The sequence below is a fragment of the Chrysemys picta genome, unplaced genomic scaffold (assembly GCF_011386835.1).
Source record: "Chrysemys picta bellii isolate R12L10 unplaced genomic scaffold, ASM1138683v2 scaf94, whole genome shotgun sequence".
NCBI classification, from domain to species: domain Eukaryota; kingdom Metazoa; phylum Chordata; order Testudines; family Emydidae; genus Chrysemys; species Chrysemys picta.
In genome coordinates this window covers 17,067-44,935 of record NW_027052801.1, presented here as the reverse complement: position 1 = coordinate 44,935, position 27,869 = coordinate 17,067, and the positions used below count along the sequence as shown (strand labels likewise).

General features: G+C 52.0%; 2 protein-coding genes across 2 annotated transcripts; both read right to left on the bottom strand.

The window, feature by feature from the left end:
• Positions 1-1,797: 1,797 nt before the first annotated feature.
• Positions 1,798-12,521, bottom strand: LOC135977997 (RING finger protein 112-like). The gene is made up of 3 exons (XM_065579120.1): positions 11,779-12,521; positions 7,921-11,589; positions 1,798-2,089 (listed from the first exon to the last, which is right to left on the bottom strand). Exons 1-2 carry the CDS (start codon positions 11,866-11,868, stop codon positions 11,200-11,202), a joined length of 480 nt encoding a protein of 159 aa, XP_065435192.1. The 5' UTR covers positions 11,869-12,521; the 3' UTR covers positions 1,798-2,089; positions 7,921-11,199.
• A 7,677-nt stretch (positions 12,522-20,198) lies between these two features.
• LOC135977994 (uncharacterized) lies at positions 20,199-26,958 on the bottom strand. Its single transcript, XM_065579117.1, has one exon. It carries the CDS (start codon positions 25,504-25,506, stop codon positions 20,254-20,256), a length of 5,253 nt encoding a protein of 1,750 aa, XP_065435189.1. The 5' UTR covers positions 25,507-26,958; the 3' UTR covers positions 20,199-20,253.
• Positions 26,959-27,869: the final 911 nt, after the last annotated feature.

The window sequence follows — 27,869 nt, the reverse complement described above, 5'->3', positions numbered from 1 at the left end:
TTGCTGGGACCTTGCCAAACACACTGGAGACGGCTCTGGAGAAGCCCTTTCCCGGTCTGAGAGCGAGGGGGTCCTGGGGGCTGTTTGCAAATCCAATCTCCTTTGGGAGAGATTCTCTCCCCCTCTTTCTGCCTCTCCCCAGACAGACAGGGGACGCCCCCGAGGAACCCTAATGCCACTCACTTGCTCTGGTGACGGAGAGATGGTTGGAGGATGTTCAGGGTCGTCCCTCGCCCTTCTCCTCACTCTCCAAGCCCAAGGCAGGCTGGAGAGGGTGGTGGTGAGCTGAGGAGGTCCCTGCCCAGGAAGCAGGCAGGGTGATGGCACGGGGCGATCGGCTGGCTGTGAAAACAAGAGTCTGTCTTATTGCCAAGGGACAGAGAAACTCGGCCAGCAGCAGGGGGTGCAGAACACCGCCCTAGTGCAGGGGTGACAGCGCCTCTGGGATCCCGACATCCCTGCACTTTACACACCTTCCTGGAGCCTCCCAACCCCCCTGGGCTGTTGGGACTGCGACCCCAACCCCACTGATGAGAACCAGGCCTGGGAGGGGAAGCTACTGGCACAGGGTCACACCAAGTGTCAGAAGAATGGATGGGACCCAGCAGGCCTTCTTTCCAGGCCCCTTCGCTAACCACTGCTGCACACTCCCTCCCACAGCTGGCAATTACAACCAGGCCCCCATGTCCACTCCCCCGGCTTTGAGAGGGAGTGTGCTCCGCTGGAGTGACTGGACCAGGGGACTGAGAACCAGGACTCCAGAGTTCCATTGCTGGGTTTCCTGTTGGTTCCACTGCTGGTTGTTTTCCTTTTCCTGTGGGACTTTGGGCAAGTTGCTCCCCGCTCTCTGGCTCTGTCCCCAGCAGTCAAACGGGGATTTCATACTTTCCCACTATTGGAAAGTGCTGGGAGAATTGCTCGGCCAAGAACCACGCCGGCCCCGGCCCCCGGTGCAGCACCGCGCCGTCCCCTGTCCAGCACCATGCCGGCCCCGGCCCCTGGCTGAGCACCACACCGGCTACTGGCCCGGCCCCCGGACCAGCACCGCGCCGGCCTCCGGCCCCCGGCCGAGCACCACGCCAGCCTCCGGCCAAGTGCCCGCACCGCCGGCCCAGCACCGCGCCGGCCCCCGGCCAAGTGCCCGCACCGCCAGCCCAGCACTGCGCCGGCCCCCGGCCGAGCACTGCGCCGGCCTCTGGCCCGGCACCCGGCCCAGCACCGCGCCAGCCCCCGGCACGGCTCCCTGCCGAGCACCGCGCCAGGCCCCAGCCAAGTGTCCACACCGCCGGCCCAGCACCGCGCCGGCCCCCCGGCCCCGCGCCCCCGGCACGGCCCCCGGCGCAGCACCGCACTGGCCCCCGGCCAAGCACCGCGCCAGCCCCCGGCACGGCTCCCTGCCGAGCACCGCGCCAGGCCCCAGCCAAGTGTCCACACCGCCGGCCCAGCACCGCGCCGGCCCCCCGGCCCCGCGCCCCCGGCACGGCCCCCGGCGCAGCACCGCACTGGCCCCCGGCCGTGCACCGCGCCAGCCCCCGGCACGGCTCCCTGCCGAGCACCGCGCCAGCCCCCAGCCAAGTGTCCACACCGCTGGCCCAGCACCGCGCCGGCCCCTGGCCGAGCACCGTGCCGGCCCACGGCCCGGCCCACGGCCCAGCACCGCGCCGGCACCGGCCCCCGGCCCCCGGACAAGTGCCTGCGCACCCGGCCCCAGCTCCGGCCGAACACCACGCCGGCCCCCCGGCCAAGTGCCCCCGCCCCCGGCCGAGCACCGCACCGGTCCCCCGGCCAGCACCGCACCGGCCCCCGGCCGAGCACCGCGCCAGCCCCCGGCACGGCTCCCGGCCGAGCACCACACCGGCCCCCGGCATGGCTCCCGGCTGAGCACCGCGCCAGCCCCCAGCCAAGTGTCTGCACCGTCGGCCCAGCACCGCGCCGGCCCCCGGCCCCGCGCCCCCGGCACGGCCCCCAGTCCAGCACCGCGCCGGCACCGGCCCAGCACCGCACCGGCCCCTGGCCAAGTGCCCGCGCCCCCGGCCCGGCCCCCGGCCGAGCACCGTGCTGGCCCCCAGCCAAGTGCCCGAACCGCCGGCTGTGACAATGCGGTTCTGGCGGAACCCAACTGAGAGTGCCAACTCAGGACAAATTGCTAAAATAGGGCAGTTACAGCCCAAGGCCGGGGTTTTTCCACCTCTAAGGCAAACCAAACCAGCCAGACTAAGACTTCGGTCTCACCCCACTGGCTAACCGCAAGTCTCACAAGCAATCTCCTTAGACACTCCAGTTTCCCAGTATTACCACCAGTGCCACACGTTATGGGGACAAATGGTTATAAAACCAATATCCCAGTAAAAGAAAAAGGTTCTCCTGATCCCAAAGGACCAAGCCCCAGACCCAGGTCAATATACAAATCAGATCTTACCCACAAATCACGCTACTGCCAATCCTTTAGAATCTAAAATCTAAAGGTTTATTCATAAAAGGAAAAAGATAGAGATGAGAGTTAGAATTGGTTAAATGGAGTCAATTACATACAGTAATGGCAAAGTTCTTGGTTCAGGCTTGCAGCAGCGATGGAATAAACTGCAGGTTCAAATCAAGTCTCTGGAATACATCCCCCGCTGGGATGGGTCCTCAGTCCTTTGTTCAAAGCTTCAGCTTGTAGCAAAGTTCCTCCAGAGGTATGAAGCAGGATTGAAGACAAGATGGAGATGAGGCATCCGCCTTATATAGTCTTTTCCAGGTGTAAGCACACCTCTTTGTTCTTACTGTGGAAAGTTACAGCAACATGGAGTCTGGAGTCACATGGGCCAGTCCCTGCATACTTTGCTGAGTTACAAGGCGTATCTGCCTTCTCTCAATGGGTCCATTGTATAGCTGATGGTCCTTAATGGGCCATCAAACAGGCTAGGCAGAGCTAACACCAGTGTGTCTGGGATGTCACCCAGCAGCATAGCCTAAGTTTGAAATACAGACAGTATAGAGCCAATATTCATAACTTCAACTACAAAAGTGATACACACATATAGACAGCATAATCATAACCAGTAAACCATAACCTTGTCTTAGACACCCCATTTGACCCCCTTTATACAAGATTTGCGTGCCACTACAGGACCTTGGTTGCAACAATGATCTATATGGTCCCAGATTATATCAATAACGTCACACCCCCAACGCAAAATTGATGCAGGAAGGGATGACACAAACATCTCTGACTGCATCCCAAGAGCTCCCCATCCTTGGGTTTATCTCACTATGGCTAGTATCGGGGTTAGGCACTATGGCTTAGCTGGCTAAAGAACAACCGAAATGGTTTATCAAAATTGTGTTCAACAACATGATTGAACCTCTTTACAAACAAGGTAAAACTTGGTTAGAACAATAGTGGATTGGATCTGCTCTTGCAGCATGGTTCCTGTATGTCTCATGTGACCTTGCCAAGAGCTAAAGAAAACAGCTACTTTATTCATACAAGCTCGGGCAAATGTTTGGAACCCAATTAACATCAAATAAATGCAGATATTAATGATGTTCATAGTACAGGAATCTTGGCATTTAGCCATGAAGGCAATATGGTAGTGTGCCTTAGTTTCCCTTCTCATACAGTACATTAGGTCTGGAATGTCTTTTCTCCTGTGAAAAGTTCCAATACTGTTTACAGGCATCAACTATGAAACATTAGTATAGCAAGGCCTTTTAACATAAAGTGTGTTCTCATGTATTCCTTTTAACATGTTCAAGGGATTTTCCAACAGATTAGGAACATTGTACATTCTTACAGTTCTTGGTAATAGCAACACATCAGTTACAAAATTACCATTAGCATTAACAACAAATCCATTGCAAGTGTCCATCTACAATCATGGTTGTCATGCCACACCTTTGGCTCCATACCATTGGAGTTTATGCATTTTAGGGTTAACCTGTGGCTTTCCTTTGCAAAATTCAGTTTTCTCTTTCCTCCTTGTCCTGCAGGATCACACCCTGATTTTTCTTGCTTAACAGAATCTACTGGCTGATGGGGTGGGCTCTCTGTGCTAACAGCTATTAGCAAGTCCTTCCCCTCCCAGCCAGACAAGTAATTTGCATTACCACAGACAGAAGCCAGTCCACCAGTTTTCATATCCTTAACTGTTATCATTTCCAAGGCTGGACTCTGTCTTAAAGAGATACCACACAAATCCAAAGAGTCTGAGGGTGAGAGTTTGCTTGCTCTCCCCTGCATCCTCAAGCATTTAGCCATAAAACTGTTCTGCTTTGAAACACCAGTAACCAAATCTGTCCTCAGACCCTGAAGCACAGACTGCTCACTTAAAGAATTAGAATGGAGACATTCCTGTTTCAACACCATTGTCTTCCCAACAAGCTGGCCACACACAGCCACTTGGTTATAGGGCTGCTCAACTTTCTTAACAGCTCTTACTCCATCTGAGACCTTCTCAAAGCTACCCACACTGGATCTTTCGAAAGGAAAGTCAGTGGATCCATTCACAACAGAAAATTTCTGGCTGTTAGGAACTGAAACTTCCTTGATTAAATTACTCTCACACCCTTCATTTGCAGGGAACTGCTTGCACAAATTACCATGAGGATTCCTTTCCCCAGGAGCTTTTTTAAGCAGCAAATCACCCCTCACAGAAATTCTGCCCTTACCCTCTTCACCTAGGGCTTGCTTTAAAGGAACACTTTCCTGAGCAACAACAGACTTTTTCTGGGTCTTACTTACATCCAGGATCTCCTTTGGCCCATCAGGCAGATTTCTACACAATCCCCTTTCAGGCAAACCCATAGACTTCCTAGATGAAAGGTTAGAAACATTTTCCTTTCCTTTGCCACACACAAGTTTAGGAATCCTTTCCTTCTTGCTACAAGTTTCCACACCATCAGTAGATAACACAACCAAATCACCTGCATGCTCTCCGTGTGCCCCGGCTAGGGTATTACCCTGATTAGACAGTGTTGCTACACCCTTTACCAACCACACACTAGCAATAGGCAAAATACAAGCACCAGAATTGTCTGGTCTCTGGGATTTTGCTAAGACACTAACTGTATGCAACTTAGTTACAGTGCCATTCTCCCCAGCAGACACAGACTTAGGACCATTCCCTTCCTGGGCTTTAGCTGAATTTAGAACCAACTTTGAGACAACTGCACTAACCTCAACCATCACAGGCTGAAAGGCACCTTCTGTCTGCTCCACAGACAAAGAAGAGCTGGAGACCCCTTTTTTACCAGACACATAGCTCGGGATTTCATTTCCCTTGTCCCAGCACACAGGGCCGTTCACAGACAACTGCTTGGAGACTGAGGTAGCTTCCTCCATAGGCAAGTCAATACCCCTGACAGACACAGGCACATTTCCTTCACTGTCACTATTCTCCACACGGGAAACAGGTAAGGTATAGGGACATTTATCTTCCACTATCCCTGCCTTCCCAAACTGCTGACTAGACAAAGCCATCAGCTCACAAGGCTGCCCAGGCTCCTCCAAACTTTTCCTGCCTTCCTCTCCTTTGTCCCAGCACACAGGGCTGATTACAGACAAAGACTGGGAGAGTGGGGCAGCTTCCTTACCAGGCACCTTGCCACTCCCAGCAGACAAACTGCTCTTTTTACTACACTGAGCCACTGCCAGCAAATTACAGTTACCCTTTTCAGATTCACTTTTACCAGCTGTATTAGCCACCAAAGCATCACCCATCAAAAATCCACCCTTTCCTTCCTCAGCTAGGGCTTCCACCTGACCATTCTCTTTAGTCTGCTCCAGAGAAACATTTTCCTGCCCAATAAGATTTTGCTGCTCTTGATTTAACTCCAGATTCACTTTTGAGACACTAGACCGACATTCAGAAACTTCATTTACCGACAAATAGCTCTTCTCAGACAAACCTTTGGAGCAACCCTCCCCAGGCAAATCATTGCCCACAATAGACACAGGTTTAAGATCATTCCTGTCCTGTGACTGACCACCTGGACTGAACAAAGCTTTAACATTTTCCCCAATCAAAAGATCCTTAGGCAATAACTTCCTTACACCAGCTATAACCTCATGCTTAGCACCATTCCATTCAAGGTGGATTCTGGCTAAAGGCACACGGACAGTAAACTCATAGAGGACTACAACATTCACACTCTGATTTGGTAAATAATCTTCCTCTTTGACAAGATCTGCTTTAACAAGAGTGATGTTAGAAGCCATAATTTGCCCTACACAGCTTTTACCATTGACTTTTACATTCTCTGTGAATCTTTCATTACCACTCCCATACAGAGCATTGGCACCAGTTATGGAGTCACCCTTTACTGAACACACAGTAAAAGCATTTACATAAAAGGTGGCAGAATTGGGGTACATTTGGTTACACCCAGACAACTGCTCAGAGTTATACAACATACCAACATTGTTATAAACCGGACTTTCAAGAGGATACAATTTCTGCTTTTCTTCCCTTGCTTTTTTGACTTGGAGCTGAAATCTTTGCACTTTTGCCTCAGCTTCTAGTTCCTGCAATCGAATTTCTGCCAGTCTTTGTTCATGTTCAAGTTGAAGTTTACTTGCTGCCTTTTGCTTTTCAATTGCTTCTGCCTTCTGATCACTGGCCATTAACAGATCTCTCAGTTCTTGATTTGTAGCTTTCTTTCTAAAGCTTATCCCCTTTTCTGAACACAAATCTTTCAGGGCTTTTTTGTCAAGGCCCTCATATGCTCTTTGCTCACCCATTGCAACTGCTCTTTAACCAACCAAACTCTCAATCCCAAAATTCAAATTTGGATAACATGGGGTTCTGATCCAAAGCTTAATTGACCTGGTTCTGTGGATCCAAGCACGACTACGCCACTGTGACAATGCGGTTCTGGCGGAACCCAACTGAGAGTGCCAACTCAGGACAAATTGCTAAAATAGGGCAGTTACAGCCCAAGGCCGGGGTTTTTCCACCTCTAAGGCAAACCAAACCAGCCAGACTAAGACTTCGGTCTCACCCCACTGGCTAACCGCAAGTCTCACAAGCAATCTCCTTAGACACTCCAGTTTCCCAGTATTACCACCAGTGCCACACGTTATGGGGACAAATGGTTATAAAACCAATATCCCAGTAAAAGAAAAAGGTTCTCCTGATCCCAAAGGACCAAGCCCCAGACCCAGGTCAATATACAAATCAGATCTTACCCACAAATCACGCTACTGCCAATCCTTTAGAATCTAAAATCTAAAGGTTTATTCATAAAAGGAAAAAGATAGAGATGAGAGTTAGAATTGGTTAAATGGAGTCAATTACATACAGTAATGGCAAAGTTCTTGGTTCAGGCTTGCAGCAGCGATGGAATAAACTGCAGGTTCAAATCAAGTCTCTGGAATACATCCCCCGCTGGGATGGGTCCTCAGTCCTTTGTTCAAAGCTTCAGCTTGTAGCAAAGTTCCTCCAGAGGTATGAAGCAGGATTGAAGACAAGATGGAGATGAGGCATCCGCCTTATATAGTCTTTTCCAGGTGTAAGCACACCTCTTTGTTCTTACTGTGGAAAGTTACAGCAACATGGAGTCTGGAGTCACATGGGCCAGTCCCTGCATACTTTGCTGAGTTACAAGGCGTATCTGCCTTCTCTCAATGGGTCCATTGTATAGCTGATGGTCCTTAATGGGCCATCAAACAGGCTAGGCAGAGCTAACACCAGTTTGTCTGGGATGTCACCCAGCAGCATAGCCTAAGTTTGAAATACAGACAGTATAGAGCCAATATTCATAACTTCAACTACAAAAGTGATACACACATATAGACAGCATAATCATAACCAGTAAACCATAACCTTGTCTTAGACACCCCATTTGACCCCCTTTATACAAGATTTGCGTGCCACTACAGGACCTTGGTTGCAACAATGATCTATATGGTCCCAGATTATATCAATAACGTCACACCGGCATAGCTCCGCGCCGGCCCCCGGCCGAGCACCGCGCCGGCCCCCGCCCGGCTCGCAGCCGAGCACCGCGCTGGCCCCCAGCCAAGTGCTCGCACCGCCGGCCCAGCTCCGCGCCGGCCCCCGGCCGAGCACTGCGCCGGCCCCCGGCCCGGCCCCCGGTGCAGCACCGCGCCGTCCCCTGTCCAGCACCATGCCGGCCCCGGCCCCTGGCTGAGCACCACACCGGCTACTGGCCCGGCCCCCGGACCAGCACCGCGCCGGCCTCCGGCCCCCGGCCGAGCACCACGCCAGCCTCCGGCCAAGTGCCCGCACCGCCGGCCCAGCACTGCGCCGGCCCCCGGCCGAGCACTGCGCCGGCCTCTGGCCCGGCACCCGGCCCAGCACCGCACTGGCCCCCGGCCGAGCACCGCACCGGCCCCGGCCCCCGGCTGAGCACCGCGCCGGCCCCCGGCCCGGCCCCCGGCCCAGCACTGCGCCGGCCCCGGGCCCCGGCCCAGCACCGCCCCCGGCCCCGGCCCTCATCCGAGCACTGCGCCAGCCCCCGGCCAAGTGCCCGTACCGCTGGCCCAGCACCGCGCCAGCCCCCGGCCCCGCGCCCCCGGCCCCAGCCCCTGCCGAGCACCGCGCCTAGACAGCAAGGCGGTGGCAGAGCCAGAAAGAGAAGCCACCAGTCCTGACTCCTGTTCTAATGGACAACAAACCGCCCAGAAGCACGGCAGAGGGGAAAGTAAACCAGTCCGGTCCGGTACAGCGGAGCGGCAAGAGCCAGTACGCCATGCCGGACTGGACCGGCTTCCGCGGCGGAGATTTAAAGGGCCCAGGGCTCCAGCCGCTGTGGGGAGCCCTGGGCCCTTTAAAGCGCCGCTGGAGCTCCGGCAGCCGGTCTCCCGCGGTGATTTAAAGGGCCCAGAGCTCCGCGGTGGCTGGAGCCCCGGGCCCTTTAATTCGCCCTTGAACCCCGCGGCTCCCAGCCGCCTCTGCAACTGGTAGCTCCGGGGTGATTTAAAGGCCCTGGGGCTCCCAGCCACAGCCGGAGCCCCTGGGCCTTTAAATCTTGAAAGGCCCCACCTCTTCCGGTTGAGGCTACACCCCCGCTCAGGACTCCGGCGTAATGGTAAATCCTTTAAGTTCCTTTCACCCCTGGGCAGGGATAGAGCCCTGGAATCAAGATGGTGGGGAAATTTCATTGAAACCGTTTCTGTCAGAAAATCCCATTCAGACTAAACCAGTTTGTTTCTTGAACTCATAACAAGTGGGATGAAAGTTCTTTGCAAAAAGATTTTCTTGCAAAACAAAAGCATCTCCTGTTTGTCACAGTGTGTTAAATTGTCTCCTCGCACACCAAGAGGAGACACTTAGATCTCGAAAATTAGATAAGATGCTTCAGTCTGAGCTAAGTAGTTGCTGCTCTTATCAATTTCAAAATAAAAAAATACAAATAAAATCAACTATTTCAGCTATTCTATTATGTCACACTCTGATCTGAGTAAATGTGATAGGACACCTCATATTATGCACTCCTCCTAGTGACACTCTCCAATGGATCTCCATCCTCCACCCACTGTGAGGTAAGTAGGAGCGGATCATTATTATCCCTACTTGAAAGAGGGAGAAGCTAAGGTTGAGAAAGGAGAATTGACTTGTCTTAGGTCACACAGCCAGTCAGTGGCAGAGTTGGGAATAGGACCCAAGAGCCCTGATTTTCAAACTAACCATCGGATCTTGAATTTGCGTGCAGGAGGTCAGCGCCGGCCGGGCAGGCCAAGCTTCAGAGCAGAGCGTGGGCCCCGCCCGCTGGCGCCATGGTAACCCCTGACTAAGGCGCCACTTTTGGAAAATGTGCTGAGGGGAAGTGGCTGCTTCCCCTGCACCGCCCTTAGCTACGCTACTGGTGGGGATCACTGCCGGGGCACTATTTCAGCCCCACATTTTCGGGTGGACCTCCCACCGTGGGAGCTGCAGAGCACTCCCCCGCGACACACAAACACACACACCCTGGTGTTGGGGAGGGGAACAGGGGAAAGGACAAAAGAAGCAAGAGAAGAAAAGAAAGGAGGGAGGGCTGGAGGAAAAGGTGAAACAAAAAGGACAAACCCCAATGTCCCCAGTGATTCTAAGGGACAAAATCCCAGGTGCGGAATAAAATTCTGCCTCCTTAGGCTCGTGTTTTCCATGCCTAGAATTCAACTCTCACCCGATGGATCAGACTGAACAGGTTTCAAACCTCGAGGAGGCTCTTACCTTCTACACAGGGACGTCTGCTTTCTAGTACAAATCACTAAAAGGGAAGGAGAAAATTCAACAGAGGTTCCTCCTGCCGCTCACGTGCGTGAACTCGAATGTTCTCTCAGTCCTCAAAGAGAGACCTCGAGACAGAGACTTGCTGAAGCAAAGCCACAGGAGTCTCTGAGGTTTCCCGGGCCACTCGCCTCTGTCCTGCCTGGCTGATGTCAGCATCTCTCTGTGAGGTCACCACCTTTGACCAATAGTCTGAGGTCCTGCAAAAAGCCTTTGTGATGTCACTGCCACGCCCCTCCCTTGCTGTGCTAATGTCCTGCCCCTGGCCAGGCACCTGGGAGCTTTGAGCTACTCCCTGTGGATCACCCCACTCAAGGCGTGTTCATTCTAGGAAGCAAGCCGACTAGACAGTAAAACCTCAGACGCTGCTCCCAATGCTACACTCAGTTTTTCAGAAATTAGTAGACTTGATGGCCAGAAGAGACCATTAGAGCATGTAATCTGACCCCCTGCATGTCACAGGCCTCCTGTATGACACCATAGCTACTTTGGGGGCAAACACATTCCAGAAAGGCATCTAGTCTTCATTAAATGACAGCAAGAGAGGGCGAATTCACCACTTTCCTTGGTAGCTTGTTCCTGTGGTGAATCATTCTCACTGTTGCAGGGGGTGCAGCAGGGGCTGGCTGCAGGCAGCGGGTGCGGGGCTGGCTGCAGGCAGGGGCTGGCTGGAGACGGGCTGGTGGGGGCAGGGGGTGCGGGGCTGGAGGCAGGGCAGGGGGTGCAGCAGGGGCTGGCTGCAGGTAGGGCAGGGGCCCCCCTGCTTCTACCACCTTGGCCCTTTAAATAGCTGCCGGAGCCCTGGGGAAGCTGCGGGGCTCTCGCGGCTATTTAGAGGACCGAGGCAGCAGAGGTAGCTGGAGCCCCGGCACTTTAAATAGCCCCCGGAGCCCCCTGCTACCCCAGGGCTCTGGTCCAACCACTAGACCCCCCCCATAAGCGCCACAGCTCCCCCTTCTCCTCCACTGGGTACATAAAACTACAAGTCCCAGAATCTCTTGCTTCCCCCGTCCCATCTCCTGAAGGGGCAGCCAATGGGCCGGAGCCGTTTGCTGATTGGCAGGTGCGCGGGCCAGTGGGGGGGAGCCCGTGCCCGGCGCGAGTTGGCAGCTGGCGATGGCCCAATGTACAGGCCCAACCACTCGGCCTTCTTCACTTTAAAGCGCTGCCCGTAGGCCGACAGGAACTCGTCCATCTGCTTGTCCAGCTCCTGCTTCAGCTCCTCCAAGGCCGCCTGTTTCTGGGGGTCCTCGCCCCGCAGCTCCCCCCGGCAGCGCTCCAGCAGCTCCTGGCGTTTCCCCTCCTGGCGTCGCTTCATCTCCAGGGGCTTCACTCTCAGACAGCTGCTCATGCTCTGGTGGCCACGGTCCTGCCGGGAGGGGGGCGAGATCGTCCATGAGGGACGGGAACTAGCATTACCCAGCCACAGGGGGAACTTCTGCCTCACACACCTGTAGCCCCCTCAACTCCAACCTACAGCCCCCTGCTAGCCCAGCCCTGCCCCCCGTCAGTCCTGTCGGTGCCCCTCACTCCCGACCCGCAGCCCCTCTGCACTCACCAGCTGCTGCACAAATTGTTCATATTCCCTCCTGGCAGCTTCTACTGCTTTTCTGTTTGCCTTCTCTCTCATCTCTGCCATCTCCGCCATCTGTGGTGGGAGAGGGAAAAGGGTAGGGGTGGGGATGGGATCCCCTCTGAACTGGGAGCCCCCCTTCCCCCACTCACCACCTTCTCCTAATTCCTCCAGGACCCTGCTTGCTGCTGTCACCCCCCCACTGGTGCCCCACTGGTGCCCCCTTTGTGGTGCCCCCTCCTGGCCCCCTAGTGCAATTGGCCAATGGCGGGTGGACCTGGGCTGAGAATGAACTGAAAACTGTCGGACTGGGATTTGGGCTTTCAGACCTCCCTAACCCCTTTGTATTGTTTTCAAATCAGTGGGGAAATGAGGGGAATCACCCAAAATTGTCCCCTCTACACATACGGACTGTATCAGGGGAGGAGAAAATCTTTAAAACAAACACAAAATATGAAAATCAATTTTTCTCCTACTTGTTGAAAATGAAAGCCAATGAAATTTGTCACTGAGCGATGCAGGGGGTAGCTCGGGGCGCAGGGGCCAGGACCGGGTTATTTATTGACTGACGTCGATGGGGTCAGGGCTGGATTCTGATCTCGGTGACCCCGCTGTAAATCAATCAACCTATGTGTCCTTTTGGACACTCACCTTCTCCCCATTCTTCCTAATACACCACCTCTATCTAATCTATCTATCTATCTATCCCCACACACCCCCTCTATCTATCGATCTATCTATCTATCTATCTATCCCCACACACCCCCTCTATCTATCTATCCCCACACACCTCATCATCTATCTATCTATCCATCCATCTATCTTGAGCGGATCACTGCAGACTACGTGGCTCTGGGAAGAAGGATAAAGGATTTGAGGCACAAGTGGTGTTCTCGTCCATCCTCCCTGTGCAAGGAAAAGGCCGGGGTAGAGACCGTCGAATCGTGGAAGTCAACGAATGGCTACGCAGGTGGTGTCGGAGAGAAGGCTTTGATTCTTCGACCATGGGATGGTGTTCCAAGAAGAAGGAGTGCTAGGCAGAGATGGGCTCCCCCTCTCCACGAAGAGAGGGAAGAGCATCTTCACCAGCAGGCTGGCTAACCTAGTGAGGAGGGCTTTAAACTAGGTTCACCGGGGGAAGGAGACCAAAGCCCTGAGGTAAGTGGGGAAATGGGATCCTGGGAGGAAGCACAAGCAGGAGAGCGCAGGGGAGGACTCCTGTCTCATGCTGAGAAAGAGGGACGATCAAGGAGTTATCTTAAGTGCCTATACACAAATGCAAGAAGCCTGGGAAACAAGCAGGGAGAACTGGAAGTCCTGGCACAGTCAGGGAACTATGATGTGATTGGAATAACAGAGACTTGGTGGGACAACTCACATGACTGGAGTACTGTCATGGATGGATATAAACTGTTCAGGAAGGACAGGCAGGGCAGAAAAGGTGGGGGAGTTGCGTTGTATATAAGAGAGGAGTATGACTGCTCAGAGCTCCGGTATGAAACTACAGAAAAACCTGAGAGTCTCTGGATAAAGTTGAGAAGTGGGAGCAACAAGGGTGATGTCGTGGTTGGAGTCTGCTATAGACCACCAGACCAGGGGGATGAGGTGGATGAGGCTTTCTTCTGGCAACTAGCAGAAGTTGCTAGATCGCAGGCCCTGGTTCTCATGGGAGACTTTAATCACCCTGATATCCGCTGGGAGAGCAATACAGCGGTGCACAGGCAATCCAGGAAATTTTTGGAAAGTGTAGGGGACAATTTCCTGGTGCAAGTGCTGGAGGAACCAACTAGGGGCAAAGCTTTTCTTGACCTGCTGCTCACAAACAGGGAAGAACTAGTAGGGGAAGCAAAAGTGGATGGGAACCTGGGAGGCAGTGACCATGAGATGGTCGAGTTCAGGATCCTGACACAAGGAAGAAAGGAGAGCAGCAGAATACGGACCCTGGACTTCAGAAAAGCAGACTTTGACTCCCTCAGGGAACAGATGGGCAGGATCCCCTGGGAGAATAACATGAAGGGCAAAGGGGTCCAGGGAGAGCTGGCTGTATTTTAAAGAATCCTTATTGAGGTTGCAGGAACAAACCATCCCGATGTGTAGAAAGAATAGTAAATATGGCAGGCGACCAGCTTGGCTAAACAGTGAAATCCTTGCTGATCTTAAACGCAAAAAAGAAGCTTACAAGAAGTGGAAGATTGGACAAATGACCAGGGAGGAGTATAAAAATATTGCTCAGGCGTGCAGGAGTGAAATCAGGAAGGCCAAATCACACTTGGAGTTGCAGTTAGCAAGAGATGTTAAGAGTAACAAGAAGGGTTTCTTCAGGTATGTTAGCAACAAGAAGAAAATCAAGGAAAGTGTGGGCCCCTTACTGAATAAGGGAGGCAACCTAGTGACCGAGGATGTGGAAAAAGCTAATGTACTCAATGATTTTTTTGCCTCTGTCTTCACGCACAAGGTCAGCTCCCAGATTGCTGCACTGGGCAGTACAGCATGGGGAGAAGGTGACCAACCCTCTGTGGAGAAAGAAGTGTTTCGGGACTATTTAGAAAAACTGGACGTGCACAAGTCCATGGGGCCGGATGCGCTGCATCCGAGGGTGCTAAAGGAGTTGGCGGGTGAGATTGCAGAGCCATTAGCCATTATTTTTGAAAACTCATGGCGATCGGGGGAGGTCCCAGATGACTGGAAAAAGGCTAATGTAGTGCCCATCTTTAAAAAAGGGAAGAAGGAGGATCCGGGGAACTACAGGCCAGTCAGCCTCACCTCAGTCCCTGGAAAAATCATGGAGCAGGTCCTCAAGGAATCAATTATGAAACATTTAGAGGAGAGGAAAGTGATCAGGAACAGTCAGCATGGATTCACGAAGGGGAAGTCGTGCCTGACTAACCTAATTGCCTTCTATGATGAGATAACTGGCTCTGTGGATGAGGGGAAAGCAGTGGATGTGTTATTCCTTGACTTTAGCAAAGCTTTTGATACGGTCTCCCACAGTATTCTTGCCGCCAAGTTAAAGAAGTATGGGCTGGATGAATGGACTGTAAGGTGGATAGAAAGCTGGCTAGATCGTCGGGCTCAACGGGTAGTGATCAATGGCTCCATGTCTAGTTGGCAGCCGGTTTCAAGTGGAGTGCCCCAAGGGTCGGTCCTGGGGCCGGTTTTGTTTAATATCTTTATTAATGATCTGGAGGATGGTGTGGACTGCACTCTCAGCAAGTTTGCAGATGACACTAAACTAGGAGGCATGGTAGATACACTAGAGGGTAGGGATCGGATACAGAGGGACCTAGACAAATTAGAGGATTGGGCTGAAAAAAACCTGATGAGGTTCAACAAGGACAAGTGCAGAGTCCTGCACTTAGGACGGAAGAATCCCATGCACTGCTACAGACTAGGGACCGAATGGCTAGGTAGCAGTTCTGCAGAAAAGGACCTAGGGGACACAGTGGACGAGAAGCTAGATATGAGTCAACAGTGTGCTCTTGTTGCCAAGAAGGCTAACGGCATTTTGGGCTGTATAAGTAGGGGCATTGCCAGCAGATCGAGGAACGTGATCGTTCCCCTTTATTCGACATTGGTGAGGCCTCATCTGGAATACTGTGTCCAGTTTTGGGCCCCACACTACAAGAAGGATGTGGAAAAATTGGAAAGAGTCCAGCGGAGGGCAACAAAAATGATTAGGGGTCTGGAGCACATGACTTATGAGGAGAGGCTGAGGGAACTGGGATTGTTTAGTCTCCAGAAAAGAAGAATGAGGGGGGATTTGATAGCAGCCTTCAACTACCTGAAGGGGGGTTCCAAAGAGGATGGAGCTCGGCTGTTCTCAGTGGTGGCAGACGACAGAACAAGGAGCAATGGTCTCAAGTTGCAGTGGGGGAGGTCCAGGTTGGAAATCAGGAAAAACTATTTCACTAGGAGGGTGGTGAAACACTGGAATGCGTTACCTAGGGAGGTGGTGGAGTCTCCTTCCTTGGAGGTTTTTAAGGCCCGGCTTGACAAAGCCCTGGCTGGGATGATTTAGCTGGGAATTGGTCCTGCTTTGAGCAGGGGGTTGGACTAGATGACCTCTTGAGGTCCCTTCCAACTCTGATATTCTATGATTCTATGAATTTGGGGGCTCGTCCGGGATGACAACGCCTGCAGAGGTACCGGCAGCTGCTACGGATCGTTCCCCTTCGAACCCCATGGCGCCACAATAGAGGTAAGAGACCTTTTAAAATCTCTATTGGGGTGTCAAGGAAGGACTGTCCGTGGAGCCGTCTGTCCCTGTTGGGCTCACGCCATCCAAACTTATTGACTGTGCAGCAAGATCTGATGCAGAGCGGTTCTGGGGCATTGTTTTGCCGCCCCCAATAAGGTAGTTGTATGTGGTTCTGGGACCTGTTAGTTTGGCCGCCCCCATATGCATATAAAAAATGCATAGGTATGCACCTGTGCTGAGGGGTTGTTACCGCCTCAAGAGGGGTTGTTACCGCCTCATAGTGTATTGAGTCTGGACATAAGGTACAGATGCATCGTGGTATTTGGAAATAGAGGCCTTGGGTGGGTGTGTGTGTGTGTGTGTGTGTGTGTGTGTGTGTGTGTGTGTGTGTGTGTGTGTGTGTGTAAACACCAGTGCGAATTGAGAGTTACCAGAAGATGCCCAGAGTACTCTGCGAAGTCTTTTGGCTCGTGACCAGAACTACTCTAACACAAGCCCGGTAACTAGAGGATCTTTTAGGAGATCTGACTCACGGTGGGCTGACTCGGCCTGGCATCGTCCGGCAAGGAAGCTACCTGGGTCTAGGAGTGTGTGAACCCATCTTCCCTCCCCTTTCCTCTCTGTGTGAGCCACTGACAGTCTGATCATCTCGCTGGATGCAAAGAGAATGAGCGGCGCCGTCTCTCTGAGACTAGCCGACGCTCTTTGCTGAAGGGAGGTGTAGGAGGGTTGTGGTCATCCTCGTTAGCCTCTCCTGTGAGAGTATTCTCTAGGGAGTTGTGACAATGCGGTTCTGGCGGGACCCAACCGAGAGTGCCAACTCAGGACAAATTGCTCAAACAGGGCAGTTACAGCCCAAGGCCGGGGTTCTTCCACCTCTAAGGCAAACCATACCAGCCAGACTAAAACTTCGGTCTCATCCCACTGGCTAACCGCAAGTCTCACAAGCAATCTCCTTAGACACTCCAGTTTCCCAGTATTACCACCAGTACCACTCGTTATGGGGACAAATGGTTATGAAAACCAATACCCCAGTAAAAGAAAAAGGTTCTCCTGATCCCAAAGGACCAAGCCCCAGACCCAGGTCAATATACAAATCAGATCTTACCCACAAATCACGCTGTTGCCAATCCTTTAGAATCTAAAATCTAAAGGTTTATTCATAAAAGGAAAAAGACAGAGATGAGAGTTAGAATTGGTTAAATGGAATCAATTACATACAGTAATGGCAAAGTTCTTGGTTCAGGCTTGCAGCAGCGATGGAATAAACTGCAGGTTCAAATCAAGTCTCTGGAATACATCCCCAGCCGGGATGGGTCCTCAGTCCTTTGTTCAGAGCTTCAGTTTGTAGCAAAGTTCCTCCAGAAGTAAGAAGCAGGATTGAAGACCAGATGGAGATGAGGCATCAGCCTTATATAGTCTCTTCCAGGTGTAAGAACACCTCTTTGTTCTTACTGTGGAAAATTACAGCAAAATGGAGTCTGGAGTCACATGGGCCAGTCCCTGTATACTTTGCTGAGTTACAAGGCGTATCTGCCTTCTCTCAATGGGTCCATTGTATAGCTGATGGTCCTTAATGGGCCATCAAGCAGGCTAGGCAGAGCTAATCTCAGCTTGTCTGGGATGTCACCCAGAAGCATAGCATAAGTTTGCCATACAGACAGTATAGAGCCAATATTTATAACTTCAACTACAAAATTGATACACACATATAGACAGCATAATCATAACCAGTAAACCATAACCTTGTCCTAGGCACCTCATTTGACCCCCTTTATACAAGATTTGCGTGCCACTACAGGACCTTGGTTGCAACAATGATCTAGACGGTCCCAGTTTATGTCAATAACGTCACACCCCCAACGCAAAATTGATGCAGGAAGGGATGACACAAACATCACTGACTGCATCCCAAGAGCTCCCCATCCTGGGTTCTGTCTCACTACAGCTAGTATTGGGGTAGGAGCCATACCAGTGTGTAACAGAAATGGTTTATCAAAATCATGTTCAACCACATGATTGAACCTCTTTACAAACTCAAGGTAAAACTTAGTTAGAACAATAGTGGATTGGATCTGCTCTGGCAGCATGGTTCCTGTATGTGTCATGTGATCTTGCCAAGAGCTAAAGAAAACAGCTACTTTATCCATACAAGCTCGGGCAAATGTTTGGAACCCAATTAACATCGAATAAATGCAGATATTAATGTTCTTCATAGTACAGGAATCTTGGCATTTAGCCATGAAAGCAATATGGTAGTGTGCCTCAGTCTTCCTTTTCATACAGCACATTAGGTCTGGAATGCCTTTTCCCTTGTGAAAAGTTCCCATATTGTTTATAGGCATTAACTGTGAAACCCCAGTGTAACAAGGCCTTTTAACATAACGTGTGTTCTCATGTATTCCTTTTAACATGTTCAAGGGATTCTCCAAAAGATTAGGCACATTGTATATTTTTACAGTTTGTGGCAATAGCAACACATTCATTACAAAATTTAGCAATAACAACAAGTTCATTGCAAGTGTCCATCTACAATCATGTTTGTCATGCCACACCTTTGGCTCAATACCATTGGAGTTTGGGCATTTTAGGGTTAACCTGTGGCTTCCCTTTGCAAAATTCAGTTTTCTCTTTCCTCCTTGTCCTGCAGGATCAAACCCTGATTTCTCTTGCTTAACAGAATTCACTGGCTGATGGGGTGGGCCCTCTGTGCTAACAGCTATTACCAAGTGTAAGCGGGGGAATGGTCCCGCTATTGTGGGGAAATTTCCTGACTTCTGCACTACCCCGGTGAGGTGGGCAAGCGAAAGGATCTGAGTCCCCGCTCCCACTTCCTTTACCCAGAGGCCTCCCTGCCCTTGAGGGCTCCCCTTCCACTCTCCTGTCTGGCTGAGTCCTCGTAACCCCAACAAGGCTGGGCCCAGGATTCCTGGGGGGCTCGACCCCCAACCCTGCTGTGGTCACCTAGGACAGGGGCTAGGGTGTCCCCACTCCGGGGTACTCTCTTTACACTGGGCACCTCCCTGACCCACTGATTATTCCATACAATTTAAAGCAAATACAAGTTGTTTAATTAACAATTAATCTAAAGAAAAGAACAAGGAAAAATGGGAAAGGTTAAAGGAAAACACATCACCCTGCTCTGTGGCAGGGAACATCACAACCAGTGTCTCTGGAATGTCAGGGCAGGTCACAGTCTGCTTCTTGTAGGTCCCAGGCCTCCTTCTCAGGCCCAGGCCGTGCTGCAGAGACGCTGCGGGTTGGACACTTGCAATGGTGGTGGCCACACACCTCCGGGCTTTGAGTGGTGGGACCCTTCTTCCCAGCGTCAGCCCCCCGTAGGGTTAAGGTCCCCCTCCCGGTCTTGCCTGCAAGGGCCCTTGTCTGGGGGTGTCTTTCTGTGCTGGGCCCTTTGACCAGGTTCCCCCTTGGCTGGCCCCACTTGCTCACCACACCTGGCTCTGCGGCTGCAGCTCTGCTCCCAGCACAGGATCTGCTCTCCCTGGGCTGCGTCTCTGGCTCTGTGGCTGCAGCTCCACTCCCAGCACAGGATCTACTCTCCCTGGGCTGCGTCTCTGGCTCTGCGGCTGCACCTCTGCTCCCAGCACAGGATCTGCTCTCCCCGGGCTGCGTCTCTGGCTCTGTGGCTGCAGCTCCACTCCCAGCACAGGATCTGCTCTCCCTGGGCTGCGTCTCTGGCTCTGCGGCTGCACCTCTGCTCCCAGCACAGGATCTGCTCTCCCTGGGCTGCGTCTCTGGCTCTGGATCTGGCACGGTTCTGCTCTCCAGCTCAGCTTGGGCCCCTGCTCTCTCCTTAGCTCGGCCCCACTCAGTCTGACTCAGGCCATTCCAGTTCACACGGAGGACGGGACCCCCTCTGGCCTCCTGACTCCCTGATTAGCCTGCCCGCCCTGTCAATCAGGCTGATCTGGAGCATTGGCCTCTCCCCATGGTTCCTGGGGACTGTCAGTCTCAGGCTCCTGATTTGCCCTCGACCCTTCCCCTTTTAGTGCTGGGAGCTAGCCAACCAAAACACCCCCACTGAATGTTAATAAGGGGGCAACAGTCCCCTTACATTCCCCCTTGCTAAAATACTGCCACATCCACAATATTCACACCGGTACATCCGGGCCCCATGGTAACAACATAACCCATGTCATTGTATATCAACAACCCATTAACAATTATCAAAAGAACATTTAACATATTTAACATTCCACATCTACTTCTTAATACCATACATAACAATATTCATTAAAACACTACATAGAACCAATAACATAATTATCTCTAAGTCTAACAGGAAGTACACCCTTATTAGCCCTCTGGGACCTTCTTAAGACTGGTGGTTCGTTACCCATATTTTCTATTTCCCTATCCTCGGGTAATACTGGGTCAGTTTGAAGGATCTGGCCATTCTCGTTAGGGTTTGGGTTTGCCCCACTCGGTCCCTCTCTATATTCGGTTTGTGGGACTAGAACCATTTCCCAATTGGTTTCAGCCTCCTCGGGGTGTACTGATCTACGCCTCCTATGGTCCCTGTCTGGACTAAGAGTGCAATGTTTCAACTGGTCCCTATGTACTACTCTCTCAGGACCTCCTCGTTCAGGCCGGATGGTGTAAACTGGTAGCTCAGGATTGTTGTGAGCGACTACAATGTGGGGATTTGACTCCCATTTGTCCTGTATTTTATTACGCCCCCGGTGTCTATGGTTACGAACTAGTACACGGTCACCAGGCCTGATGAGAGCCCCACTGGACTTGCGATCATAAGTCCTTTTCCTACTCCGGGCTGTGTCTTTAGTTGTATTGAGAGCAACGTCACAGGCTATCTTCAGCCTGTCATGGTGACCTTTGACCCAGTCATCCAAATTGGTCACCTCATCCTCCTCAGGGCCCTCTCTGTCCAGAATATCCAATGGCAACCTGGGATCCCTCCCAAACATGAGATAAAAAGGAGCGTAACCTGTCGACGAATGGACATGGCTGTTATAGGCCAACACCAGCTCAGGAAGATGTTCCTGCCAGGCTCGCTTCTTTTCTGGCGGGAGCGTTCTTAGCATGTCATGCATTGTCCGGTTAAATCTCTCGCACTGAGCATTTCCTTGCGGGTGATAGGGTGTTGTTCGGCTTTTGGCTATGCCATACAATTTACACAATTCAGATATCACCTCTGATTCAAAATTCCTCCCCTGATCCGAGTGTAACCGTGCCGGACAACCATAGTACACAAACCAGTGTTTTATGAGGGCTTCAGCCGTTGTCCGCGCTGTCTGGTTTCTAGTTGGAACTGCAACAGTGAATCGGGTGAACATGTCCGTGAGAACCAGTATGTTCTCATACCCCTCTGAAGATCTCTCTAGCCGTGTGTAATCCATCGCTAGGACCTCCATTGGGGCAGTCACATTAGTACAGGTCAAAGGGGCTCGGTTGGGAGGAAACACATCCTTGGCTAAGGCACACCGTTTGCACTGACGGATCCACACTTGCACGTCGCTACCCATCGTGGGCCAGTAATAGTTTCTCCTCATTACCTCCAGAGTGCTCCTGTCTCCAAAATGCCCCCCATGATCATGCCTGGCTTCATAAACTTGACGGCGGAGTGACACAGGCACCACTAACTGCCACACTTCTTCACCATCTCGGGGATGATATGTTACCCGGAACAGCACTCCACGATGTAATCTAAGTCGTTCCCACTGTCTGGCTAGCTTCTTAGACTGGGGGTATCTGGCCCCAAATCTCCGGTCTGGCCTCGTTTGGCTCATGACTGCCACTAAGACAGGTCCAACATCACCTTCTCGTTGCAGAGTTTGAATCTCCTCCCATGAGTACCCCGAGATTATTGCGCTCTCTCCTCTTACCAGGTTTTGTACTGCATCCTTTACCGTCACTTCGTCCTCGGGCTTTGGATTCTCTAGCCACAAACACGTACGCACAACATCTGCAGGAATGACTAGGAAGTCTTTCTCCAGATCCTCGCCCTCTTCTGACTCCTCCTCCAGAGGCAATCTAGACAGGGTGTCAGCATTGATGTTCTGCCTTCCAGGTTTATACTGTACTTCAAAAGTGAACTCAGCGAGTTGGGCCACCCAGCGGTGTTCAATTGCACCTAAGTTAGCCGTTGCCAGGTATCGGAGTGGATTGTGGTCTGAGATTACCGTGAATTTAGAGTACACTAAATAATCCTTAAATTTTTCAGTGATAGCCCACTTCAAGGCCAACAGTTCTAGTTTAAAAGCACTGTAGTTTTTGTCATTTCTTTCTGACCTCCTCAGCCCTCGGCTCGCATATGCGATCACACGCTCGGCCCCCTCTTGCTTCTGGCTGAGCACCGCACCTAGGCCGTGCAGGCTCCCGTCTGTTGTCACTATAAATGGCAGGCTAAAGTCAGGATATGCAAGCACAGGTGGTGACATCAGCCGATGTCTTAATTTGTCAAAAGCTGTCTGACAGGCATCATCCCACACAAAACATTGATCCCTTCCCTTCCTTTGGGCAGGCTGGCCCACTAGTCCATATAGTGGTGCAGCAATGTGTGCAAACTTTGGAACAAATCGTCTGTAATAGCTCATGAAACCTAGAGCCTGCCGCACTTGCTTGGCATTCTTGGGGACCGGCCAATTTTCCAGCGCCCTGGTCTTCTCTTCATCTACCTGGATTCCATCCTTTGAAATCACATGGCCCAAGAATTTGACTTTTTCACTTAGGAGGCAGCACTTACTTGGCTTCAGCTTCAATCCATGTTCCTTCAATCGTGTGAAAACCAAGTCCAATTTTTCCATATGACTCTCAAAATCCTTGGAAAACACAATAACATCGTCCAGGTATATCAGCAAAGTGTCTAAGATATAGTCTCCTAACACCCCCTCCATTAGTCTCTGGAACGTAGCAGGTGCATTACACAAGCCGAATGGCATACGTGTCCATTCAAACAGCCCAAACGGAGTCGTCACTGCTGTCTTTTCCCGGTCTCGTTCTTCCACTGCAACCTGGAAATAACCAGAAGTTAAATCGAGGGTTGAAAACACTCTTGCACTTCCTAATGCATCCAGTGACTCTTCCACCCGGGGTAGCGGGTAGGCATCCTTGTGCGTTACCTCATTCAGTTTCCTGTAGTCACAGCAAAATCGCACCCCACCATCTTTTTTTATTACAATCACTGCGGGTGATGCCCACGGACTGTGGCTTTCTTTAAGGACACCTTGAGTCACTAGGTCCAGAATGTGTTTTTTTACCTCCTGGAACACTCGTGGTGAGATCCGCCGGTGTCTCTGTTTTATCGGGACAGCATCTCCAGTGGCTATTTGGTGTGTCACTGTGGTGGTGTAACCAAAGTCCCGCTCATCCCTGGAAAAGACCTCTTGATGTTTCTCCAGTAGCGCCCGCAAACGGCCAACCTGTGTAGGGGTTAGCTGTTGGAGGTCCACTTGGACTGGAATGGGTAGCTCTCCATCAGGTGCCGCTTGCGATGTGGTAACCTGTGTGCCTTTTTTTACTTCTATCACCCGCAGCTCATCCCCATTTTCTTCCAAGGCCACCCCCAATGGGGGCACCACTCCTTCAGGACGGTGTACCTCTGCCACTCTGGTTCGGGGGTACAATTTTATGGCCTTCTTACTTGAGTTTAACAGCCTGACTGGCACTTTTCCTTTGCTGGCATTAGCAAGTACATTTGCAACCAGGAGCCCATTAGGGAGACTGGCCCCAGGTGTTGGCTCGACAAGCACTCTGTATCCGTCAAAGTCGCTTGGCACCCGGCAGCGCCCATCAATAATCTTCTCACTCCAGGGAGGTATAACCACCTTCTGTCTCCCTGCCACCTTAACATAGCCAATTTGTCCCGTTGGACCCGGGAAACGTCCATGTCTCTCCACTTGGGCTAGTACCCGCTTCAGTGTAGCGTCCTTCCTAGGCTGCCCGTGACGGTTCATCTCCAGGGTTCCTTCTCCTACCAACAGTAATTCTTTCAGCTCTCTTATAATATTCATCCCGAGAATTCCCGGTACTCTGTTCTCCATTAAAGTCTTTCCTGAAGCTGTGTCCTTTAGGATAAAAATGCATTTCCCAGGGATTGTTCGACCCATGTACCCTACATCAGCTTCAAGACACCCCACCACAGGGATGGCAAGTCCATTAGCTGCCGTTAGCTGTACAAATCGGGTATTATGCATGGTCAGATCTCTCTCTTTTAAGTAGTTTCGGAAATATGATTCAGAAATAGTGGTGACTTCTGAGCCAGTGTCTATCAAACAGCGGGTTCTCACCCCTGCTATGGTTATATCCACTGTCAAGCAGTCCCCGAAAGCTCGGCCACAGAAGTCGTTGAATACACTAACATCATCAGGGTCCTTTTCCTTGCTGCTGACACACTGCCCTTTTCCTAGGGACAGCCGTAGAAACCCTTCAGTCCCCACTTGGCCTTCTGATGGTTGGCTGCTTGCTCCCGGTGCCTTTTGAATTTCAGGCGCCTGGGACTCCAGTCTCCTTCTCAGTGTACAATCTCGGCTAGTATGTCCTGGCCTTTCGCAAGTATAACAAATGTATCTTCCCAGCTCGTCCTTCAGTGGAGATCTTCGGGATCCTGGGGCCCTTGGATATCTTGGCATATTAGTGGGAGGTTTTCCTTTCATCACCTCAGTCATCACTTTCAGCATCTCCCCCTGCTGGACCGCCAGTTTTTGGACAGCTTCACTCAAGCTTTCCAATGTTAGCTGTGTTTGGGGCAGGGCCTTTTCCCCAGCAGCTGCATTCACAAGGCCGCCACTTCGTGTACGGGGGTTAGTCTTTGCTGTCTCTGCCACAGGAACTTCCTCTTCTTCTGACCACATAATAGCAGCCTGCATGAGTTCATGGAACTTCTTACTGGGCTCTTCCTTAAACCTCCTTTTCATTTCACGGCGGAGGGAATCATCCTGGAGCCCCAGCACTAACTGCTCTTTCAGAACCGTATCTGGGTCTGGAACTCGCTGAGGGTCTCGCCGCTCCACTCTGCTCATTTTCTCCTGGAGGTCATATGCATATGCCCGGATAGTTTCACCGGGCTCCTGCTTTCTCTCAAAGAACTCCTTTAGTCGGGTTCCAATAGGTACCTTGTCCCCATACACTTCTAGGAGGAGTTCAAATATCTTTTCCACATTTTTTTTGTCTGCCACTGCCATGAACTTTACTGTGGCCTTGGCCTGGCCCTTGAGGTGCTCCTCTATGAAGTCCACATGATCTTCTTCAGGTACTCTTAGCACACGCAGAGCCGCCTTCACAGACTTGACCCACTCCTCTACTGTAATGTCTCCTGGTCTAGTCGGGAAGCCACCAAACTCCGTGACCTTCCGCTCCCGTGGGACATAAATAGTAGGGGGTTTCTTAGCTTCTGCTGTCTGTTGCTCTATTACTGCCTTGGCCAGCGATAAGGCTTCTCTCTGTTCAGTTCTAGCTTGCTGTAATGCCTCCGCTTGGTCTGATAATCTGCGCTGAAGTTTAGCAAACTGGGTTCGTAGTTCTTCAATTCCAGCCATGGTAGGGTGCTCAACTAGGCCCGGACCATGCTACTAGAACTTAACCAGAAAACCAATGGGATGGACCCTGTGGATAGGATCCTGTTCGTGACGCCAATTATGTAAGCGGGGGAATGGTCCCGCTATTGTGGGGAAATTTCCTGACTTCTGCACTACCCCGGTGAGGTGGGCAAGCGAAAGGATCTGAGTCCCCGCTCCCACTTCCTTTACCCAGAGGCCTCCCTGCCCTTGAGGGCTCCCCTTCCACTCTCCTGTCTGGCTGAGTCCTCGTAACCCCAACAAGGCTGGGCCCAGGATTCCTGGGGGGCTCGACCCCCAACCCTGCTGTGGTCACCTAGGACAGGGGCTAGGGTGTCCCCACTCCGGGGTACTCTCTTTACACTGGGCACCTCCCTGACCCACTGATTATTCCATACAATTTAAAGCAAATACAAGTTGTTTAATTAACAATTAATCTAAAGAAAAGAACAAGGAAAAATGGGAAAGGTTAAAGGAAAACACATCACCCTGCTCTGTGGCAGGGAACATCACAACCAGTGTCTCTGGAATGTCAGGGCAGGTCACAGTCTGCTTCTTGTAGGTCCCAGGCCTCCTTCTCAGGCCCAGGCCGTGCTGCAGAGACGCTGCGGGTTGGACACTTGCAATGGTGGTGGCCACACACCTCCGGGCTTTGAGTGGTGGGACCCTTCTTCCCAGCGTCAGCCCCCCGTAGGGTTAAGGTCCCCCTCCCGGTCTTGCCTGCAAGGGCCCTTGTCTGGGGGTGTCTTTCTGTGCTGGGCCCTTTGACCAGGTTCCCCCTTGGCTGGCCCCACTTGCTCACCACACCTGGCTCTGCGGCTGCAGCTCTGCTCCCAGCACAGGATCTGCTCTCCCTGGGCTGCGTCTCTGGCTCTGTGGCTGCAGCTCCACTCCCAGCACAGGATCTACTCTCCCTGGGCTGCGTCTCTGGCTCTGCGGCTGCACCTCTGCTCCCAGCACAGGATCTGCTCTCCCCGGGCTGCGTCTCTGGCTCTGTGGCTGCAGCTCCACTCCCAGCACAGGATCTGCTCTCCCTGGGCTGCGTCTCTGGCTCTGCGGCTGCACCTCTGCTCCCAGCACAGGATCTGCTCTCCCTGGGCTGCGTCTCTGGCTCTGGATCTGGCACGGTTCTGCTCTCCAGCTCAGCTTGGGCCCCTGCTCTCTCCTTAGCTCGGCCCCACTCAGTCTGACTCAGGCCATTCCAGTTCACACGGAGGACGGGACCCCCTCTGGCCTCCTGACTCCCTGATTAGCCTGCCCGCCCTGTCAATCAGGCTGATCTGGAGCATTGGCCTCTCCCCATGGTTCCTGGGGACTGTCAGTCTCAGGCTCCTGATTTGCCCTCGACCCTTCCCCTTTTAGTGCTGGGAGCTAGCCAACCAAAACACCCCCACTGAATGTTAATAAGGGGGCAACAGTCCCCTTACACAAGTCCTCCCTTTCCCAGCCAGGCAAGTAATTTGCACTACCCCAGACCACAGCCAGTCCACCAGTTTTCACATCCTTAACTGCTATCATTTCCAAGGCTGGACTCTGCCTTAAAGAGATACCACACAAATCCAAAGAGTCTGCGGGTGAGACTTTGCTCGCTCTCCCCCGCATCCTCAAGCATTCAGCCATAAAACTGCTCTGCTCTGACACATCAGTAACCAAATCTGTCCTCAAACCCTGAAGCACAAACTGCTCATTTAAAGAATCAGAAAGGAGACATTCCTGTTCCAACACCATTGTCTCCCCAACAGGTTGGCCCCACACAGGCACTTGGTTATAGGGCTGCCTCAATTCCTTAACAACTTTTACTTCCTCTGAGACCTTCTCAAAGCTACCCACACTGGATCTTTTAAAAGGAAAGTCAGTGGATCCATTCACAACAGACAATTTTTGGCTGCTAGGAACTGAAACTTCCTTGATTAAATCACTCTCACACCCTTCAGTTGCAGGGAACTGCTTGCACCGAATACCATGAGGATTCCTTTCTCCAGGAGCTTTTCTAAGCAGCAATTCACCCCTCACAGAAATTCTGCCCTTACCCTCTTCACCTAGGGCTTGCTCTAAAGGAACACTTTCCTGAGCAACAACAGACTCTGTCTGGGTCTTACTTACATTCAGGATCACCTTTGGCCCATCAGGCAGATCTCTACACAATCCCCTTTCAGGCGAACCCATAGACTTCCTTGATAAAAGGTTAGAAATATTTCCCTTCTCTTTGCCACACACAAGCTTAGGAATTTTTTCCTTTTTGCTACAAGTTGTTAAACTGTCCGTAGGTACCACAACCAAATTACCTTTCTGCTCTCCTTGTGCCCTGGCTAGGGTATCACCCTGATCAGACAGAGTTGTTACAC

Bases quoted from the DNA above. Each gene is read 5' to 3' on its own strand.
- LOC135977997 (XM_065579120.1), bottom strand. From the start codon at position 11,868: ATGGCGGAGATGGCAGAGATGAGAGAGAAGGCAAACAGAAAAGCAGTA. The intron at 11,590-11,778 runs GTGAGTGCAGAG...CCCTCCCGGCAG, and splicing joins AACAATTTGTGCAGCAGCTG to GACCGTGGCCACCAGAGCAT.
- LOC135977994 (XM_065579117.1), bottom strand. From the start codon at position 25,506: ATGGCTGGAATTGAAGAACTACGAACCCAGTTTGCTAAACTTCAGCGC.